This window comes from Vipera ursinii, assembly GCF_947247035.1.
Source record: "Vipera ursinii genome assembly, chromosome: 1".
Taxonomy (NCBI): Eukaryota; Metazoa; Chordata; class Lepidosauria; order Squamata; family Viperidae; genus Vipera; species Vipera ursinii.
The window spans coordinates 262,536,540-262,559,427 of NC_139512.1; the positions used below are offsets into that span (position 1 = coordinate 262,536,540).

At 40.0% G+C, this 22,888-nt stretch overlaps 1 protein-coding gene across 2 annotated transcripts in view; it reads right to left on the reverse strand.

The window, feature by feature from the left end:
- Nucleotides 1-22,888, reverse strand: part of PTPRK (protein tyrosine phosphatase receptor type K) — a 414,542-nt gene that overhangs the window by 101,134 nt on the left and 290,520 nt on the right. For both annotated transcript variants that reach the window (XM_083379926.1, XM_083379925.1), the window contains exons 8-11: nt 17,756-18,058; nt 10,145-10,254; nt 7,378-7,579; nt 2,630-2,735 (exon numbers count right to left, since the gene is read on the reverse strand). In XM_083379926.1, the coding sequence (XP_083236052.1) occupies nt 2,630-2,735; nt 7,378-7,579; nt 10,145-10,254; nt 17,756-18,058 (721 nt within the window). The remainder of the gene's footprint in view (nt 1-2,629; nt 2,736-7,377; nt 7,580-10,144; nt 10,255-17,755; nt 18,059-22,888) is intronic.

Consider the following 22,888-nt stretch of genomic DNA (forward strand, 5'->3'; position numbering starts at 1 on the left):
TTTGCCCTATCAGTCTTCTAGGTTGGAAGCACCATTTCTTCAGATTCTATTGTAGTTGGAGACAAAAAATAAGTATGTCTTCAAATCTTGCTTGGGAATATCCCCAAATCATCTGGTTAGTCATTGTGAGGGAAAAAAATGTTGGGTCTTGTTCTGTTCCTGCAGAACAATTCTTATATTTTTATGTTAATTTAGACAATATCAGACAATATCCAAGAAGATGGTAAATTTGACCTGGAACATGGAACAATGACATCAATAGAATATCCATAATATTCCATTAGCAATTTTCTGATACATTTATTTATAAATCTGAAGACACATCTTAACAGAAAGATGAATTATTTGTGCCTGTGTGTCTGTAATTGTGCATACCCAGACTTATCTCATTTTTTAATAAATATTTATTCTTTACTGGCTGAGCTGAGGATTTCAGGCTTGGTAAGAAATAGCTATATATTTTATTATAAACACTGATTCATCCAGTCTCCCTTTGTATTTCAGATCTGTTGTTTGGCTTACAGCTTCAGGAGGCCATAAAAAACTACAGATTATGATATAACACTTGGCAGGCAAGACACGAGTCTGCCATGATTAGAACTGTGACTACTGCAGCATGTTGCCTCTTAAGAAATGATTGACAGCACCTGCAATTTTGAATTGGATTATCAAACATCTGCTTCAAGAGCTATGTGTAAGGAGCAGGTAAGAAAGACAATGGAACAGTTGTACAGGACAGGGTGACTTTTGCAATGCACAATTTCTATTGAAATCAAGACTAGAAATGAGGGAAATCTATCTAAATTATATAGTTTTGTGCAATTCAATATTTTGCCAGTTGATGCTGAAGTAAGGCCTTCTATAATGGAATAAAACCTTATAAAGCATTTAATAAAGTGCAAAACAGTTACATCACAGAGACTTCAGATCATTCTTTCATTGAATTATTAAGATCTTTTGACAAAGGGATAATTTGTGTAGGATTTTTTTTAAAAAATGCATTAAGGTCTTAGCTATAGGGATAGCATATCCAAACAGCAAAGCAAAACAAAACAAAACATGGAAACCACCTCAAAAATAGAAATATCCCATCCCATTTGCATGATGTCATGAAAACACCTATTTATAGTCATTCATGGCCTAGTCACCTCCTGCCTCGACTATTGCAATGCGCTCTAAATGGGGTTACCCTTGAAAAGCATCCAGAAGCTCCAGTTAATAATAAATAATAATAAACCTTTATTGTCAAAGTACAACATGTGTACAATGAGATTAGCTGAGCCTCCCCCCCCCCCGTGCTCTCTCCCACCAACACACAGTGACAACAAACCCTCCATCCCACCACACTATGTGAACCAACTACACCACACACCGGCCTCCCAAGTCAATTCTGCATAAGATTATGTCCCATTTAAAAGGCTAACAGCCCACGGATAAAAGCTATTTTTCAGCCTGTTGGTAAGGCTGGCTATATTCCTATATCTCCTACCGGATGGTAGGAGAGTAAAGAGATACCGTCCAGGGTGTGAGTCATCCCTGAGAATCTTCCTCACTCTTCCAAGGCAACGAGCCCTGGCGATGTCATCCAGTGGTGTCAGGGGACAGCCCACAATGTCTTGTGCTGTGCTCACTACCCTCTGTAATACTTTCCTGTCCGCGGCTGTCAGACCAGCATACCAAACCACAATACCATATGAGAGGACGCTCTCTATAGTAGACCAGTAAAAGAGGGTCATTAGCCGTTGTTCTACCCTGTTCTTCTGCAAGACCCTAAGAAAGTGAAGCCTCTGCTGGGCCTTTCTAGCCACCTGGGTTGTGTTAACTTTCCAGGTCAGATCTTCACAGAGGTAGACTCCCAGAAATTTAAAGGAGGAAACTCTCTCCACACAGTCCTCCCCGATGTAAAGTGGGGCAGGTTCCTCCTTTTCTTTTTCTGGAAGTCTAACACCATCTCTTTCGTCTTGTCAATGTTTAGGTGCAAGTTGTTGTTACTACACCATATGGATAGTTTTTGTACCTTTGCCCTATATGCTATCTCATCCCCACCTGTAATAAGACCCACCACAGTTGTATCATCTGTGAACTTGATTATCGTAGTGGATGGGTCAGATGATACACAATGATACACAATCATAAGTGTATAAAGAGTACAGGTAGGGGCTAAGTGCAAAATGCAGTGGCCCACATGGTTTTGTGTTGACCTCGTGTGAACAGGTATCACCGCTCCTGCAGGAACTGCATTGGTTGCCAATTTACTTCAGAGTCCAATTCAAGGTGCTGGTTGTCACCTTTAAAGCCCTTGCCGGTCCCATCTACCCTACCCACTAGAATGGGGAGACAAGGAATGTTGCAGGTCCTGTTCCCTAAGGAGATATATCTGGTGGGAGAGTTGAAGTCCACAAGTCTTAAAGTTGGCAAGGTTGAGGACCCCTGTTGTAAGCCATCATGTGTGAGTAGGCAGCAATATAAATTTTCTAAAAAAAAACCCTCCTTGTCCACTCTAATTTCAAATATGTGTATGCATGTGTATGTATGGCCAAACAACTCTCAAAAGGTTGCCAGCTACCGATCCAATTTCCCCCCCTCCATTTTTATTACATGAGGATTTTCATGTAATTACTATTTTTACCTGATAGGTGCTCCTTTGGCTTGTGCTGGTCTCAGAAGTACAGTTATGGTTGTTGCTGTTTCATTGAGAGAGGCATCAATACCTTCATAGTCTGGTAATGTGGGAGCTGGATGAAAAAAAATGACATCGTTGATAAAAAATTATGCAGGTTTTCTACCAGCTTTTCACAGACAAAAAATTACTTGATGGCAACTAGTGAATCAAATTGCAAATCCTAGGGTTTAAGTTAAAATATATTTAGTCATGACACTGAAAAATCGTAATATTGATTAGAATTTTCAAATTTTCTAAGCTTACTAAATGTAAAAATATTGATATTTCTTTGAATTATCTTAAATTTCTTCTGTGTGTGGAACCAATATGGAATCACTGGATTTCTTTTATGATGCTTCATACAATCAGGATTTGCTGCAGTTCACCAAGGATATAACACTCCCTTCTTTCCACATTTTTTTCATTCTATTTTTCAATCAGGGCAGTGAATGAAATTAAACTTTCTGTAGCTATAATTTGAAACTAACTTTGAGGCTGGTCAGGACAGAAAATAGCACTAATAGCTAATATTAGAAAAAAGAACTAGTAATGCCTTACAGCAATATAAATTAATCACTGAAACTGTGCTCTTCACCTCTTCATCCTTGGGAAATAATATCATCATCTAGATTTATATCACAGGACTTATAAAAATTGGCATGCATACTACAATAATTTTTCACTTTTGTTTTACATCCTTCTATCCCATGGGGCGTGGCAGCCAAGCAGTTAAGATGCTAGGCTTGTCAACCAGAAGGTTGGCAGTTTGAGACCAGGTACCACGAGTGCTGCGTAACAGACTGAGCGCCTCTTACTCGCCCCAGCTTCTGCCCACCTAGCAGTTCGAAAGCACGTAAAAATGCAAGTAGAAAAATAGGGACCACTACGGTGGGAAAGTAACAGCGTTCCGTGCGCCTTTGGCGTCTAGTCATGCCGGCCACATGACCACGGAGACGTCCTCAGACAAGCGCTGGCTCTTCGGCTTTGAAACAGAGATGAGCACCAGCCCCTAGAGTTGGAAACGACTAGCATGCATGTGCGGGGGAACCTTTACCTTTACCTTTACCACATGATGGAGTGAGCTTCCATTACTTTTCCCTAGCTCCTGCTAACCTAGCAGTTTGAAAGCATGTAAATGCAAGTAGATAAATAGTTACCACTTCAGTGGGAAAGTAACAGCATTCCATGAACCTCAGCATATAGTCACGCTGGCTATATGACCACAGAAGCGTCTATGGACAATGCTGGCTTCCTCAGCTAGGAAACAGAGATGAGCACCGTGATCTAGAGTCAGACATGACTGGCAGGGGAATCCTTTACCTTTACATTCTGTCCAGATTTTATGTAGGGCTATATTTTGAACTGAGCAAGGAAACCACAATGAAATGTGGTAGTTTGGACAACAGGATACACGAAAACTGTAGTAGAATGTGATGTATTTTGTTGGGACATCTAATTAATTTGGGTTACATAGGAAGGTAAAGTAGACCTTTCAGGAGCCAGTCAAATCTTCAACCATTCAACTGAAATTGTTACTACTTTCTAAGCCTTGCCACAAATTGTGACAATAGCACAGTAAGTTGTCAACATTCTTAACATGACTGGAATTCTTACTACAGTCTCAAGAGGATTTTCGAAACTATATCCAGACTTTAAAAATAACCTGTTCCTCAGACTGTACACCCTGAACATCATCTTAGAGACTTTTTTTTGTACTAAAATGGTAGTGGGTAGGGACTTGTTTGTAATAATGTACACTTAAATGTGGTTATAAGTTGTCAATGTTGAGAAATAGTGCGTTAGTGGTCCCAGACAATCCATTTACTATGAAAATGCCTGTAATTTTAGAAGCTTTTGCTTGTAATTTAAAGTAGTTACAAAATGAAATAGTTTCTTTCTCTCTCTCTCTAGATAAAAGCATGTCACATTTTAAAGAAAAAGTAACTATTTCTCATGAGAACAGATCAAATCAATTGGAATTTATTGATAACCAATATGTTAAAGATGTTGATGGAAATAAAGTTACTCAGAGTGAATTGACCTCATTATGGAGCTTATTATGCAGAGATACTTTATGTGTTTTAATATTTCTTATGGTACTAAATAAGACCATTATCTTAAATTGTATATGAAAGGAAACCTGTCTGAATCAGAGCTCTACTGTCTTTTGTTTTCATTCACCAGAGGGATACAGCCCAATATTGGTTCAGTTTCTCACAACCATTACTCAAGCTACTAATTTATTATTGTCAGGACAAACTCAGGCTTTGACGTGGAACAACAAGAAAAGCAGGAGACTTTCTCAGGGAGTCACAGAACACAAACTGTTTAATTGGGAACATTTGGCAGCAAGACAAAAGAGAAAAAAACCCTGTATCCAGCTGCTTTTTGATAACTGGATGTTGGTATCAAGAAATTCTCTAATCTGGAAACCAGACTATTCTTCTAAGAGAAGATAAGCTTGCAGTAAATTAGCAGAATTAAAACATTTTTTTTAAAAAAAGAATTTCATGTTCTTCTATAGATCGGTATTTAAAAGACACAGACAAATTAAACTGATAGCTCTAAATGTGCTACAGGTCAGTAGAAGGACATGCCCAAATAAGTGCCACAGTGCAGAGCTGCCAAAAAGGCATAGGTGAGTTGAAGGGATAGGTGGGGCACCAGCTGCAGTGCCCCTGCAGTTGCAAGTACTGCTCAGCCTAGTGGGGGACTGAGGCTTCCTGGTGCCTGGTAGCTTTGTGTCGTATTGCTGGGCCAGGCTGAGTTGGCTAAGACAGGGGTGCCCAACCTGTGGGCCACGGCCTACTACTGGGCTGTTGCCCCTTGGCCACTAGGCGGCGTGAATGGCTGATCAGTGTGTGCCCTCCCCCACACTCATGCTAGTGCTGCCCTGAGCATCGCACTGGTGCTAGGCCTGCTCCCAGAGTTGCATGCGCACTTGCACTGCCCCTGTTTGCATCGCACACACGTGCATGTGGCCCAAGCTGCCCCTTCCGTTCCCTCTGGGCCGACAACCTAGAAAGATTGTGGACCTCTGGGCTAAGGCTTTGAGGAATGGCTCCAGGTTTGAACCACAATGCAGCCCCCTTCAACTCATGCACAACCTGTGCTGGGCCTCCCACTCCTGTGTGGCTGCTCTGTGCTCTTACCTGTGGCTTCTCTGGTTAACAATCCATGATTCTTGGGTTATTGAGGGCAAACTGGAGGGCTGGAATTGTGGTCACTAAGTGATGCAGTCTCTCACTACAACTGCATCACTTAGTGACAGAAATTCTGGTCGTAAGTCATGAACTAACTGTACCGTGTTCATTTTGCTCTATTCACTTCTGGTCACTTCAGATAACACCAAAGAAGAGGCCCAGAATATATAACTAAACTAATAATAAACTGTATGACCATAGTTATTTGCGTCAGTTTTATACGTAGAAAGTCCTTGTGGATTAGAGACTTAAGATGGGTCCTTGCGGTTGGAGCCATCAGAGTATTTCTGCAATCACAGGATCTCAATGGTCACACGATTGCCATTTGCGACTTTCACTGCCTGCTTCTAACAAGCAGAGTTAACGAGGAAGGCAGCAGGAGGCTGCAAATGGCAATCATGTGACCATAGGATGCTGCAACTGCATGGCATTTGCCTAATGACAACCTACTGGACTGCTGCCACTGCCATCCTAAATTGTCACATCTCATTTTGTGACGGTGTTGCTTAGTGACAAGGTTGCTGGTCCCAATTACTGTCTGTATGTGCAGGCTATTTGTTCGCAAAGATTGCTAGCAGACTGCAGTATGGTAAATAAAAATGATTAAAATAGTGCATTTTCTAAAAATTGGAGAACTATCAGTTTCATTTATGCATAACATTTTTTTTGAATATTGGTGAAGTTGGGAGATTTTTGTTTTGTTCTGTATTTTAATCTTTGCATGCCACCCAGAGTCACCTTCATCAGATGGGGGCCACATAAATTAGTTAAAAACTAATCAAACCAAAGCAGACTAGCACCAATTCCCACAATTCCTTCAATGTAAAGAATACTAGGCTGCATTCTAATATATAACATAGCAAAAATAAATACATGTAACTGCATAGTTGATTTTAGCCAACCATTTGCCAGGTTTCAAGACAATCTTGATAATTCAGTATGAATTTTAAACAGTCTATATACCATCCATAAATACACATAGCCTTCTTTCTTGGTGCCTTTTTATCATTAAAGTAAGGTAAAGGTTCCCCTGCACATGCGTGCTAGTCGTTTCCGACTCTAGGGGCCGGTGCTCATCTCCGTTTCAAAGCCGAAGAGCCAGGGCTTGTCTGAGGACGTCTCCGTGGTCATGTGGCCGGCATGACTAGATGCCAAAGGCGCACGGAACGCTGTTACCTTCCCACCGGAGTGGTCCCTATTTTTCTACTTGCATTTTTACGTGCTTTCGAACTGCTAGGTTGGCAGAAGCTGGGACGAGTAACAGGCGCTCATTCTGTTATGCGGCACTTGGGATTCGACCTGCCAAACTGCCGACCTTCTGATCGACAAGCTCAGCGTCCTAACCCACTGAGCCACCGCGTCTCTTTTATCATTACCCACTTACTATATTCATGTTTGCAGCCACTACTGTATGCCTTTGATATCTTCCTTATATGGAAATGGCACTGGTTTCAATTGAAGAAAGGAGATTTAATATGATAAAGTTTACAACTTTTCCATGTTTGTCCTTACCTGAAATATTGGTAGTTACATTGATGGCTGTAGCTGGTCCAAAACCTTTGACAGTGCTGGCTCTTATATAAAACTGATAGGTAGTCCCGGGATGTAGATAGGGGAAAACATGGTGTGTACTGTTCCATAATTTCGACACAGTTTGAGGTGGCCCAGCCACTGGAACTGCAGGATCAAAGGATCGTATACTGGTGTAACTGACCTGTGGAAATTATGTCAAGTGTTTAGTGGAACTCCAAGCCTTGTTAGCACATTGCTGTGAATTAGTTCCCAAGTTTTCTTCAAATAATGTTTCACTTTAGTCTTTGAATTTCCCATTTTCTTTGAATTCCTGTAGTGACATATAAGTATAGTATTACTCAGGGCTTTTTTTCTCATAGAACGCCCAGAACGGAGTTCCGGCACCTTTTTTGGATGGAACCTTGTAGGGTAGACAAGGCGGGTTGTATGACACGTGTGAGTTCCGGCACCTTTCCCCCCCCAAAAAAAAGCACTGGTACTGATCCCTAGGACTACAAAATATGACTGGTGGGCCACAAATTATACAAACAGCTGTGATTTGTACAATGCTAAACAGGTTTGTTTGTGTGTGTGTTTGTTTGTTTATTTATTTTGTAGCATATTACCACATCTCCTCTTTTCTTTCTAATTAACTTAGGCGTACGGAAGCTGTGTGATGATATTTGCTTATTCGTGTTTATACTGAATATACAGTGCATATACACTGAACTCTTGCTATAAGTGTTTTTATTGAAGAACCAACAATTAAAAGTACCCATTAAAATACAACAAAAACTAAATCATTGGAATATATGATTGAGGCATTTAAGTGCTTCCAACAGATATTTAGTTTGTTTTAACGAGAAATGTGGTATTGACAAGACTGCCTATTTCTAAAAAATGACAGATACATAATAAATTGGATGCCAAATTATTTTCCCCTTCATTCCACAAGGGCTCATTTGTCAAATATATGATTTTTTTAATAAAAAAATCAGTATTTGCATTTCAATTTTTCAGGAGAGAAAACCTTGAAGTCTAGAAATGTCTCATATCTATTAATAATTCTCACATATATTATCTGTAGCCTTCATTGGACAGGGTTCCATTAAATCATGATTTTTGAAGGCTATATATTAATGCTACCAGATCTAAGTTGCATATTTAAGTCGTAGATTTTGTCATCTATTACAAGCTCACTGGCAATGTATTGGCGAAGACAAGACTTCATTATTATGCAATTTTAGCCTGTATTTTTCATTTTTATTCTAAGAGTTCTATCCATTCTGTGACTGAAGCAAAAGATCATTAGCAGTATATGCTAATTTAAGGATTAATTTACAGATTTATCATTAGGTAGGATGTGTGGTGTGTTGACAGTGATATGCTGTCCTTAAATTGAAAAATGGGCAACAATATTATTATTATTATTATTATTATTATTATTATTATTATTATTATTATTATTATTATTATTATTACTATTATTATTATTACTATTACTATTATTATTATTATTATTATTATTATTATTATTATTATTATTATTATTATTACTATTAGACCTTGGAGGTCTTCTATTCCAACCCCCCACTGAGGCAGGAAACCCTATACCATTTCAGACAAATGGCTGTCCAGTCTCTTCTTAAAAACTTCCAGTGTTGGAGCATTCACAGCTTCTGGAGGCAGGTTGTTCCACTGGTTAATTGTTCTAAATGTCAGGAGGTTTCTCCGTAGTTCTAGGTTGCTTCTCTCCTTGACTAGTTTCCATCTGTTGCTTCTTGTCCTGCTTTCAGGTGCTTTGGAGAATAGCTTGACTCCCTCTTCTTTGTGGCAATCCCTGAGATATTGGAACACTGCTATCATGTCACCCCTCACCCTTCTCTTCATTAAACTAGACATACCCAATTCCTTATATGTTTATGTGGCCCCAGTACTTTCATATGGTTTAATACATTCATGAAGAGGCAAGGATACATGTAGAGACAAGGATACATCATAACACAATTCTCTTTCACCCTTTGTACCTCAAAGTAACATAGATTGAGTCACTTGACAGTGAGATCGGCAGCATATAAATTTAATAAATATGTTTTCTTAACAGGAGAGACTGCCCATGTGCCTTTCTGAGTAGATGTGCTCCAAAATGCTGGATTTTAAAACACTTTTAACAGTATGGAAATGGTTTCTACCATATGTTGTTTAGCTGCAGGCTGATCAGTGAGCGGTGAGACAACCCCACAAGGCAGGCAGAGACTCTATGAAGTAACAGCTCACTTACCACAAATAGACTGAAAATAAGATGCTACCATAGCTTTTTAAAATTTCTATAATTTTTCATTGCTTTTCTGATATCCTGAGATCAATTTAGAATATTTAGAGTGCTTCTGATCAGAGATATATTTAAAACCAATACACACAGTATAACAATGCATTCTGATTAAGCAGATGATCTACTGATCTATTAAGATCCTGATGATTGGGAAAAAAAGAAAGAAAGAAAAGCCTTGGGGATCTCATAGCCTATATCCAGAATCCAGATAAAAATGCCATCTCTAGTTTATTTTTCTTTTTCCCCCAAAAAAATAAACTCGTAGTTTTTTGCCTGATTAAGCAAAAAAAATAATTTATTTAGCTCTTTGAATAACTTTATTCTTATTTATGGTTTAAATTATATTTGTTGTAAGTGCTCAGAGTCATTTAGGTGAGATGGCAGGGTAGAAATATGATCAATGAAAATAAATGAATAAATAAATGTTATTACTACCTCATATTGGGTGATGATACCATTTGGGTCCATTGGTTCTTTCCAATTTAAGAAGATCTTGTCTTCAAAGGGAGTTCCTTTTAATGATTTTGTAGGTACAGGGCCAGGCACTGCAAAAATAAAATTAATAGTATACAATATTACAGTTCATTTATTTATATTCTGCATGCTCCTAGTTTAACTAGCCTGTGGCTGCCGAATACTGCATTAAATATATTTGTTTATGTATGAGAATAACAGCCAAGAAAATAAATTTTAAATTATTCTGTATTTCAGTTCTATAAGGCATCTATTAAAACACCTCACAGCTCTTTCCGATTATCAATATATAATCTCAGAAGAACTGTACATTCAAAAACATTGAGATGGGCCACAATTTGTTTTTATTTAAAAACCTAAATCTATATTCAAATAGCTTTTTAAATTATTTTTTCTTGTGCTTTAATTTAAGGTACACAAATTCACATACAACATTTCCTACAGGTTTTCAAAACATGTAGCAATTTTATAGAAGCAAAAAATGAGTTAGTGGATAACAGAAAAAATTATGCAGTATGCCTGCAGCATTAAGAAATGTCAGGAAGTCCTTTACTGGCGTCAGATTTATTTCAGATTGCGTGAAAGTAAAACTAACGATGTAATTTGATAAATTAAAAATAAATTCACAATGTAAAGCTATCATGGATACACAGATGAAATTTAGAACTCTCATCTTTTGTGAAATGCATCCATCCATAAGTCCATTTCAGACTGCTGTTCTTTGCCTCCCAAAGTTGACAAAAATATCACCTCAGATCATAGCTGATGTGCCTTGACAGTCCTTCTGGGCTGTACTGTGGCTCTTGCTGAACTCCTGCAGGTATTCATTTGCTTTCTATGCGAACGCTATTTGTTTCTCTTTACTACAATTCAAAGGAAACTTGGATTTCAAGGCATATATTTTGGCCCAAGTTGGTAGATTTCTTTCGACCCCTGCTTTTGATCAATAACTGCACTGCAATATACCTAGTAAATTAATACAATTATATTATATGCAAAGTTGGATAATTTGTTACAAATTTAGCCACCAAGGCTGCACATTCAGGACTTTGGGACTGGGTATAAAATCAAAGGATTGGGAATCATCACTGTGCAGTGAGAATGAAATTAGAATCCAGCAGTGAAGCAAAAACTGGTTATCATGCAAATTAACATTTGAAATCCATCTTCACAGCCAATCACATTTTTGGTTCCATTGCCTTGCTGGTGTACATAAGAGCTTAATTGCACTGCGTTAACAAAAAGCAGTAACTTGAAAAATTCCACTACAGATACTTGACTTATGGACAATTGAGCCAGAAATTTCTGTCGCTAAGCGAGACAGTTAAGTGAGTTTTGCCCCCTTTTACAAACTTTGCCACAGTTGTTAAGTGAATCACTGCAGTTGTTAAGTTTGTATCACGGTTGTTAAGTGAATCTGGCTTTCCCATTGACTTTGTTTGTCAGAAGGTCACAAAAGGTGATCACATGAGAACTGGAACACATGACCATGGCAATAGTGCAACAGTCATAAGTATGAAAAACGTTCATACATCACTTTTTTCACTGCCACCATTAAACCTAGAGCAATAAACAAGAATAGAATGAGGAAATGGGGACAGTTGGGGATGCACATATATTGAACACAGATTTAAGGCACAACTCATATTGTTACTTAGAATGCTTTTGAGAATGCAGGTCTAGAAGTGGGGAATGCTTGTTTTTGTTTCTTTTAGTTTAGGTCAATGTTTTACAAGCTTGGCAACTTTAAGACATGTGGCCTTCAAATCCCAGAATTCCCCAGTCAGCATTGGTTGAGGCTACACCGGAATATCTGCTGAGCTGCAGAAAAATGGCCAGGAAAAATGTAAACAAACAATAAAGCCAGTGGGAAATGAAACTTGACTCCTCTGAATGAGACTTGGCTTATACCCAAACTGCTCATTTCTGCTTTTATAAAACTGAACAAAAGAGAAAGATCTGCAAATTATGTGGTCTTGTCTTGTCTCCATCAGATTTTGAACTAGTATTTGTGCATCTTCTGTGACAATACAGCCTCAGTTCTCCGTCTCCTCTACTGAAGAGTCATTATTTTATACATCTGGGTTCAACTACAGCAAATTATTCACAGAAATACGCTAGATGAAAGTATGAGGCTGTCAGAAGAGCATTTGAAAACCCAGTGTGCAAATATATGAAGTTCCACGTTTGTATTACAAAATTTGTAGGTATATAAATCAGAGGTTTTTAAGTAGCTGGAGTTGGCAATGCTAGGACTGCAGATCATTTATGTACTTCCCCATATTTCCACATTTCTTCATATGAATATGGGGAAAAGAATTTGCAGCTGGCTCATATTCTATCTTTTGACATTCAAATATTTTGGTAGTGAAAATAAAAAGGATGGAAAACAGCACAACAGTACAAGGTAGATGCACCTTTGTTTACTATAAGCTGCGAGGCATAAATAATAGATACAGATAGGTAAATGCAAACTAGCCTCAAGCCACAAAGTACATTAAGAGAAAAGAAATTGGAAGAATGCAGACACATAATTTTAAAGATATTTTGATCCTGCACCCAGGAGATTAACTGAGAGCTAGCATAGTATACGGTTAAACTGCTGGATTAGGTGAACAGAGAACCATTTCTGGCCTTCCCTTAGGCACAGTAGCCAATTGTGTTTCTTTGGGCCAGTCATTCTCTTTCTCTCTGTCAGACTCTGTGACAAACCAGCTGAAAAACAAAGCCCTTCATTGCATCGTGCATCAATAGTTTTACTGTGACAACTAGGTGAGCACAATGTGAAACAAATGGACCCTATATAAGCAGGATAAATGCTACGAACAACCCAGGAGATGAACTATCAGATGCATTCATCTTTATACATATATAAAAAAACCAGAGTTCACAAACAAGTCTGTCCATTGTCAAACTTCTAAGGTACCAACAATCTAAGGACTTGAACCACGCCTGCCATTCATCTCATGTACAAAATGAATGGTTTATAGTTTTGAAGCAACTGTTTCTGTTTTACATTGCTTAGCTTATTCATGCTTTTGATTTTTTTTAATCAATCTCTGCTCATAGATGTTTTGGAAAGGACACATTTGATTGCACTTTAGGCATGCAATGAGTTCAAATCCTCCATCATCCCTCACTCACACAGACACAAACATCCCTCTATAATCAAGGAAAGAGTACGTGTTTTAGTTTCATTTCTCAATAATGTTCCACTTGCTCTGCCTGTGGAAGTCACTGAAAGTCAACCATACCTACAGAAGAACAGGGGAATCAGTTAGAATGAGGGGCAATGTTCATCATTCCCCACTGCTACTGATTATTTGTTTTGATCAGTTTGGGAGCTGGGAAATTATTAGCATGTTACTTCCTCCATGAAATTCAGTGACTTTAAAAACACTACATACCGTATTTTTCCATGTATAAGATGATATTTTTTCCCCTACAAACACCCTGTTCAAAAATCAGGTGCGTCTTATACAAGTGCAGCATCTTATACATGGAAAAATAATGCTAATCTACACAGCCCAGGGCATGCCTACATGTGTGGGTTCTTTATATCCCGCTGCCATGCCGCTAGGTGCAGGTGTCAAGTCCCTGTGGCCTTGCCACTAATGGGAGGGGGGAGGGGATGGCAGTCGGATGGCAGTGTCCGGAGGCAGCGGATGGGACCAGCAGCATGGATGGCAACAACAGTCCTTTCCCTCCCTCATACCTGTATGCTGGCCAGGGACCCTGTGGAACGCAGCTGCAAGGCTGTCTTGCTTGATAATAGCAGCAGGCCAAACTTCTGGATTTGCCAGTGTATTATATACGTAAACACACGTTAGCAATAAGTTAAAACCGTTTATTCCATTATTACTGTGAGGGGAAAACAAATCTGACAGGAGAACACGTGGGAACTTTGACAGCTGTCAAAGTTCCCCACCAGGGCGCAGGCGCAGCCACTGACAGCTCGCGGCTGTCAAAACACCGAGCCATGCGGAAACAAGAACTGTCAAGAGAAGACGGCGATGATTGGTTCGGTTAGACGCGGTGCCAAAAGGAACGATCCTGATTGGTCCTCACTGACAGCTGCCGGCTATAAAAGCCGGACAAGTTATTCTGTTTTTGCCTTGCTCTAAATAAACCTCTAGTTAAGTAACCTGTCGTCCCGAGTGGTCCTTCGGCTACTTCACTGGCGACGAGGGTGGGATCGCTCCAGAGCTGAAGTCACGGCCGAGGAAGAGAGTTCCCGGCCAGAGCTGTCACTGGAAGTTTTAACTTCCCAACGGAGCGAGACCAGGACCGGACGACATGGCCAACTTCGGGCGTGTGAGGGAATTCGATACCTGCCATCCGGAGAGATGGCAATCACACCTGGGGCAAGTCGAGGGATTCCTCCTCATCAGCAAAATCAATGACGACAGAGCAAAGGCCGCCGCTCTCCTGTACATCAGCGGGCCCCCGGTATACGACGCTGCCGTCGGGCTGTTCAGCCCGGTACCCATCACCGAAGTCTCCTATGCGGACCTGTTAGACCAGCTTAACAAACATTATATGCCAGCCCGCTCGGAGCTGTATTGGCGAGTACAATTCGCCCAGAAGAAGCAGCGACCGGACGAGCCCGCAAACGACTTCATCGCCGGGGTCAGGCATGCTGCTCGTAACTGCTGTTTCCCCGACCTGGAAGACCGCATCAGAGACCAGGTGGTGATAGGGTTGAGGGACGAGCGTCTTCAGAAAAAACTGACATCAAAACCTGACATGAGTCTAGCCGAATTGACCCGAGAGATAATGGCCTACGAGTATAACCACAAGAAAAAACCGACCACCACAACTCCAGAAAGTCCAGCAACCGTGTACCAAGAAAACGCAATCTTCAGTGACAGCGACGAGTCGGTGGACTTCACAGACGGTGAGGCCCTTCAGCGCAGGATGGAACGTCGGCAACAGCGGAGAAGCGACACGTCAGATCGCCGAAGAGCCAGGAACCCCCCGCCACCACGAAACGAGCAACGGGCCACCTGTGCCAGCTGCGGGGGCAACCATGCCCGGGGAAGCTGCCGGTTCCGGAACGCAAAATGCCACAATTGCGGAAAAACCGGCCACATCAAACCAGTGTGCCGAAGCCGGCCCTGCGACAACGTGCATGATCTGGAGGCCAATTCCCCAGGTAGGCCAACCACCCAGGCAAACGTAGGGGGAACACCAGGGGTCCTAGTGGAAACAATAGATAAGGTGCATAGCCTGAGTTCAAAAGTAAGGATCAGGGTAAAAATTCAGGGAGTCACCTGCCCCATGGAGGTGGACTCCGGGTCAGCAGTCTCCTTAATATCGTTCAAAACGTATCAGGAGATCTGCCGGCGAAGCAGTAGGAAAATTCCCCTTAGAAAAACCCAGGTCTACCTAGCAGATTTCCAAAAAAAAACCATCCCTCTAGAAGGGAAGGCTAAGGTCGCTGTAGAATACAAAAAATTCAAGGGACCAACAGCTGATCGGTGCGGACAAACGGCAGGGGGTTTAAAACCTGCCTTTACTTCCCTTGCCTTGCTGTCATGCCAGTGCTCATGCTGGATTGTTTACCAGGGTCAGAAGGCTGCTGCTGTAAGCTGACTATGCATGCTCATCATGCCGGATGCTGGTTAAGGGGGTGGGGGTGGGGCCCACTGGGAGGCATCTATTTAGAGCACTGGGAGGCAGTTGCTCCCAGTGCTGACTTTGTTTGCTGTAAGCTTGGAACTCGCATGCCAGAGCGTCTTATACAAGGGTGCATCTTATACTCGGGAAAATATGGTATCCAGCAGGCTTGGCACAGGGAGGGGGATGGTTCATGTGAGCAGCTGGCACACATGCACATCTGAGCACAGCTCCATTTGTGTGAATGTGCCCTCATCTGCTGCTTATGCAGCCCGGTTCTGAATGGGCCGCGGCCCGATAGTGGGCCACAGCTTGAGAGTTGGGGACCCCTGCTATATATGACGACACGTGGAATAAACCAAAAGTGACCCAAGTGGAAGTATGTTTCTGAGTATATTTCAGTGGCTTATCTCAGAACAACGGTCTACTTTGTCCCAGTTGAATGACTGTCACTCACTTTTAGTTAATAAAAGTAAAATAGTGCTTTCTGGGGATTATGAAATTCTTTTATGATACTTTATTATTAATATAAAACCACTTTATTTGGAAATTTTATTGAAGTACGACATTCCAGTTAAAAATAAAAGCCCTTCCCAGTTCAGATCAGAATAATCTGATAGTGATTATTATTATCTGATAGTGATAGTGGCCATCCAGAAATCCAGAGAAAAGGAGAATATGAGTCACTGGGCCACTCTGGTTCTTTTCCCCCAAATAATTGATAATGATAAACATGCTGCTGTATTGATGCAGGATGTAGCTCTTAGCTATCAGTCAATACTGACCACTGGAAATATTTCTGATGTTGTCTAGCTTGCTTTAATCTCATAAACTGTGACTGTTGCTTCACAAAGCCATACACTTCATGGATCATGAACAATGAAATAAATATGAAAGTTACTTTATTTTTTTTTTAATTTCAGTCCAGATTTACAAATTATATATGCTCACCTGTCCATATTTTCTGTCCCTCTGGCTTACCTGTATACCATATCAAATCATTATGGGTGCGATCAATAATTTTATAAGTTTCCAGTCAGACAAACTATATTTTAGAGTTGCTTTCTTTTCTGTTATGTTAAGATTTCTAGGTAGTTTTGGCTTCTGGAAGTTGTATACTAAAGAGTTACTGAACCAGACATTGCTATAAATCATAATCAATGCATTTCACAGTTTACTTCTGGTTTTCAACTTTTCAAATCCCGATTTGTCTCTCTGGACACTACATTAACTTTAGTTGAAATCCCTTGATGTTTCTGGAATTTATTTCAAGAAAGCATTTCTACAGCCCTTCTCTGCTGATGTTAGTAAGATATTCTGGTTAGGTTTTCACAGAGGTATATAATGCGAAAATCTGTGTACAACAGTTTTAATATGCACATTTGCAATGTGAATATGCAGTTAGTTACAAATCAACTATATGCAATTAAGTTACTTTCATATATTATCATTTCCATCTAATTAGGAATGTTTAATTTTATTTTAATTTGCTTGAAATTAAGATTCATAAAGATTATCACTAATGAGCTTTGTAAACATTTAAAACATCCTTTATTTTTCCTCAACTATGATAAATAAAGCTATATTGTAAGCAGAATTAAATGAAGATTATTTTAAGTCAGCAATCTCATTGCTTGCAGTTATAATTATTGAGGTAGTAGAATAGCATAAAAATATATGCAGGTAGCCTCATTTAACAATCACTCCTGTGGCCATTCAAAGTTACAGGAGTGCAGAATGAGGAGACTCACAACTACTCCTTGAAGTTGTGGCTTTCACAGCATTCCTGGAGTCATGTGATTGTGACTGCATGCTTGGCAACCAGCATGCAGTTATTATGGTCCCAGTATTGGGCTGGGATACGATTGTCACAGGGTATTTGAAACATGGAAAACTAATGGTGGGAGAGCCACACATCACAGTAACCATGCTAAGGAACAAAGCTGAACATACCATCTTCATCTGTTTGAATAATGGTCTCCTCACTCTCTTTCCGTCCTTCAGGGTTTGTCAAAATCATTTTGAGGCTCACATTTGTGTAAGGAGGCAGGTGATTCACAACATGCTGTGGTGCTTTGGGATCCATGTCCAAGCAGTCAGCCTTGCTTTCATTATGGCCACGGAGGTAATGGTAGCAGATGGTCACATTGAAGGTATGGCAGCGAGTGATGTTGTAACCTAGGGATTCCCAATCTACGGCAATACGACGTGCCTGGATTTCAGCAATTTTTAAAGTCTTGGGTGTTCTCATAGGCTCTAAAAATACAGAATATAACATTGTCACATTAACAACATGCAAAATATCGGGCCACAGAATTCATGCATAAAATGGAATGTCAAATATTTGTTTGCTTGTTTGTAGGAGTTATCTCATTTATCTTTACCTATCTCATTCAATCACTCTAGGAGGCTCACAACAATCCATAGAAACATAATTAAAAACCTACTCTTCCCTCCAGGCACAAGATGAAACATCCTTACAGTTCAACCTCCCTACTCTAGCCCAATGCTTAGGAAAAGATCTAGGTCTTTGCAGCTCTCCAGAAAGTTTAAAGTGCAGGGATCCCTCAGATTTCTAGTGGGAGGCTGCTTCAAAGGACTGGGATGGCCACCAACAAGATGCACCTCCAAGGTCCCATTTAAGGAAGGGGACCTGGAGGGCACACACATTATCTAACCTAGTAACATGGGCAGATACCCTTAGGAAGTGTCAAATAACCTGGCTCTGTGCAACGTAGGGCTTTAAAGATGGTAAAGCACCTTGAAAAAAGGTAAAAAGCAACTGGAAGACAGTGCAGCTCATACAACAGTGGTATTCCTCAGATGAGATCCATAGGACACCCAAAACTGCTTATGCTGCTGCACTCTAAACTACTTGCAGTTTCTGCATGATCTTCAGGGACAGCTGCATGCAGAGTCCATTGCTGTAATCCAAACAGCAAGTGGCTAAAGTATGAAGGCTTCCCAGTCCAGGAATGGGTGCAATTGGTGCGCCGTGTATTCTAGTCCTAAATCCTGGAAGAAAGCCAATGGAGACCGACAGTATTGCCGCTAAGCCATGTGGTCAGTAATGTGATAGACACATGATTTAGTTCCACACATGTGGCCACTATTCACCAAAGTGCTTGAGTCTTCTGCAACCCCTGAGATCTTCACCACCAGGAAGAGGTGGTGAGGACAATAAACAGAATGAATGCAGGATATATCAAATCTACTGTATTAGACAGTAGTGCCCTTTTCCCCCCCAACACAAAATAAATAATTTCCATGGAACATTTTATTTTGCAGTTCTTGTATTCATATACTGAAATCTGAACTACATGCCTTCTACTGGTACATGGGGGTCTACAAGATGGCCACTGTGCAAACTTAAATTTTCCTTGTCTCAAAAGTTTCACTCCTTTCCTGTCCCTTCTGTATGAGTTCTTAAAATGAAATGTTTAATTAGCAGACATTTTTGACTAATTAGGAATATTTGGGAAGACTGACAGAAGACTGACCAAGAGCCACCAAAGACTGTCAACAGCTGTTGGAATGCTTCTTTATTTTGTGATTTCCTCGGGCACACATAAAGTTTGAGCAAATTGGATAATACATCATCCTGGTGAAGAGACAACGTGCTCCTAATTGTGATTTATCATGCCACCAAGCTATGCTGTTTACTAATTACACTAATTGCTCTACTAAGCTAGCAGTAACCAAAATGATACAGATATTAATTAAAATTTATGACTTAGGTACCTTTGCTATTCATCCACAGCAAAAAGCTGAAAAACTAAAGTAGAAAATCACTTTGAAATAGCTAATATAAGACCCCTTCCTTGATTCCCCAAATAAACTAACAAGGTATCTAAACTGGCAAAATATGCACCATCATCCAAACTTGATTGATTGCATGTACATAGATCTCAATTTTGTTAGAAAACATTAGAGTTACTTGTTTTACTGCCTGGGCAGCCATCAATCTTTCATCATCTCCCCAGTGTGTTTATCCCCCATGCAAGACTAACTTTATAGTCTGACTTAATTAAAATGACTGCAAAATGAGAGTCATGACCATGAGTATACATACTGGAGCCACATTTAAAAGTCTATACTCCGCTACATTTATTTACATTAGTAAAATTATGATTTCTTGGCACTAATCTCAGACTCAGGATGAGAGATTCAAACATGATTTGAATATTCATTGTATACGTGTCCTTACAAATACACAAACACACACACATATATTCATTCACAAATTTTCACAGGCTTTTAAACTAATTAAACAAATTAAAAATCTTAAACTAACCAAACAACAAGTCAAGCAGGGGCTCTGTTAAATCTATTCAAGCATACAAGTTAATACAAGACCCTATTTCTTGATTCAACAGAGAGATTGCTGGATGAATGCATTTTTTACAATCTAAAAGTTATATTTAGATTTTTTTTCCTGCTCTCAATTATCAGCTTTCATTGTGGGTATTTTTTCAATCAGTACTAGCTTTTACTTTTCCGGTTAAAAGATAGTATAATAAATGAGAATGGTGATAAACACCTCAGTAATAGCAATCTTGTTTTCATTAACTCCTCTAAACTCAGAGATTCAAATTCAACAGACTTGAGCAAGAATTGAAAGGATCTCAGCTCAGACAGACATAACATGTTCTTCTCATCTTTCCTGTTCAGCAGACTTTTGAGTTGAATTAAAGATGATTTGTGCTATCACTGATTTATTTTATGAAGTGATCCATCCATTATCTATCATCTATCTATCTATCTATCTATCTATCTATCTATCTATCTATCTATCTATCTATCTATCATCTATCATCACCAAAATGGCTCTCATTAGATGCCTTAATGAAGAGCTCAAGTGGTGCAGTAGTTAGAATGAGGTATTTGCAGGTTAATTCTGCTAATTGCCAGCAGTTTGATGTTGACCTGCTCAAGATTGACTGAGCCTTCCATCCTTGCGAGGTCAGTAAAATGAGGACCCAGATTATTGGGGACAATATGCTGACTGTAAACTGCTTAGAGAGGGCTGCAAAGCACTATGAAGTGGTATATGAGTCTAAGTGCTATTGTTTAAGTATTCTAGAAATGGAATAGAGATTAAAATCCCTTGAAGTTTTAACGGGAAAATCTGGGATAAGATACTCATTGTAAAATTAGCAGGTCATAGTTTTTTGGGTAACTACTTCCTGGTGTAAAAAAATCTCCAGTTACTAACCGGTAGGACAAAAGAAATTGTGTAATTTTTTTACTGTATTTTTAAAACTGTAATTCTCAAAGAAAATCTGAGCCTAAAAGAACTCAAAGAGCCCTTCCTATCCTAGGGTTAAGCATTTCTCATCTCTTGCCTATTTATTCTCCCCTTCTCTAAATTACACCCCCAGCTGGGTCAAAGTTTGTGCAGTCTCCATAGTTTAGCAAAGCCATAGTTGAAATAATGTAAAACGAAACTTTTCCTACAATTTGTGACCTAAGTCAATCTTAAACATACTCAACATGCTTATTTGCATGGATGATTACGAGAACTTAGCAATACAAAACACATTTAGCAGAAAGGTACCTGCCCCATGTATGTTTGGGAAGTGTTTTTCACAGTTAAGCAAGTGTGCAAATAGTAAGTGAGAAATTAATTATCTGGGAATCATTTGTTCTTGCTAGCAGGATAACTTTCACCAAAACATATACCTGACTCTACTGTGCATATCCTTCCTTATGCCTTCTATAATTTTAACTTTTAAAGTGTTTTTCATCATTAATATTAATATTAATACTAATTAATATTAAATACTAATACTAACTGGTATTAGTATTTATATCCTAGTATCCTTGTATACTAGGACATGATATCTCATTTTTTGTCCTTATAGCACCCTATTTTCTATACCTGCCTTGTTAAAAAAAAACCTCTTTTTTCAGCAAGTGCTACTTAATGAATTAGGAACTGAGGCAGGATTAGACATTGATCATGCTAATCAAGTAGTAATCAATCATACTTTAGCCCAACAAAAACACATTCTAATTCCTTTAGGTAGAAAATAGTTCTTATTTAAGAGCCTGTCGTTGTTTATTGCCCTTTACCCCACTGTAGAATATTTGGCCAAGTAAGCGATTATAGGAGGAGTTAAGAAAATTTCAGCCTGTGTGGTATTATTGTGTAATGACCATGAAGAAATTGTCAGATTGTCAGCACCCACACATTTGGAGTAACTAAAGCTAAATAAGAAGTTTCTTCCTGATTAAATCTCAGAAGAGATATTCCACAGTTCAAAAAAAATGTAACTCTGGCTAGAATAGAAAAACAATAAATTCACAGTTGGGGTGCTACTCCCCCCTGGGTGAAATGCAGTGTGCAGCTGAAGGAGAAGTGTGGGGCTGTTGTCAGTATTGCACAGCTTCCCAGAGAGGAGGCAGCATATTTCAGAGGGGTTATGATGACTTGACACCACTAACTGGATGCAGCCAGTACGGGGAGGCCTTCTTGCCACCTCTGAGTCCTGGCTGCCAGCTTGCTGCTACCATCTCTTTGCCGGACATTCCAACACCATAAATTTGTTGTGGGGACAACTCATTGTGGGCGCTGGATTGAGAGCAGGGAAGGCAAACGGATGAGCAGGCTGTCAGAGGGGTGCGTCAATGAGCAGGGCTGTGCCAGATGGGAAGCGAGTGGGAGCGGGTTGTCAAAATGGAAAGCCCCTGCTGCTTTGCAAGTTGTTTTTTTTTAAGCCACATTGCTTAAAAAACTGGTGCGCCAGTTGTGTCCCTATCTGGACCGAGACGCCCTACGCACAGTTACTCATGCGCTTGTGACCTCCCGTTTGGACTACTGTAACACTCTCTACATGGGGCTGCCCTTGAAGACCACTCGGAGGCTTCAACTGGTGCAGAATGCGGCCGCGCGAGTTGTAATGGGGGTCTCCCGATACTCCCATGTAACACCTCTACTCCGCGAGCTGCATTGGCTTCCGGTTGCCCTCCGGGTGAAATTCAAGGTGCTGGTTATCACCTATAAAGCCCTACATGGCCTGGGTCCGGGGTATTTGAGGGAACACCTGCTGCCGGCATCAAACGCCCTTCGCCCAGTGCGCTCCC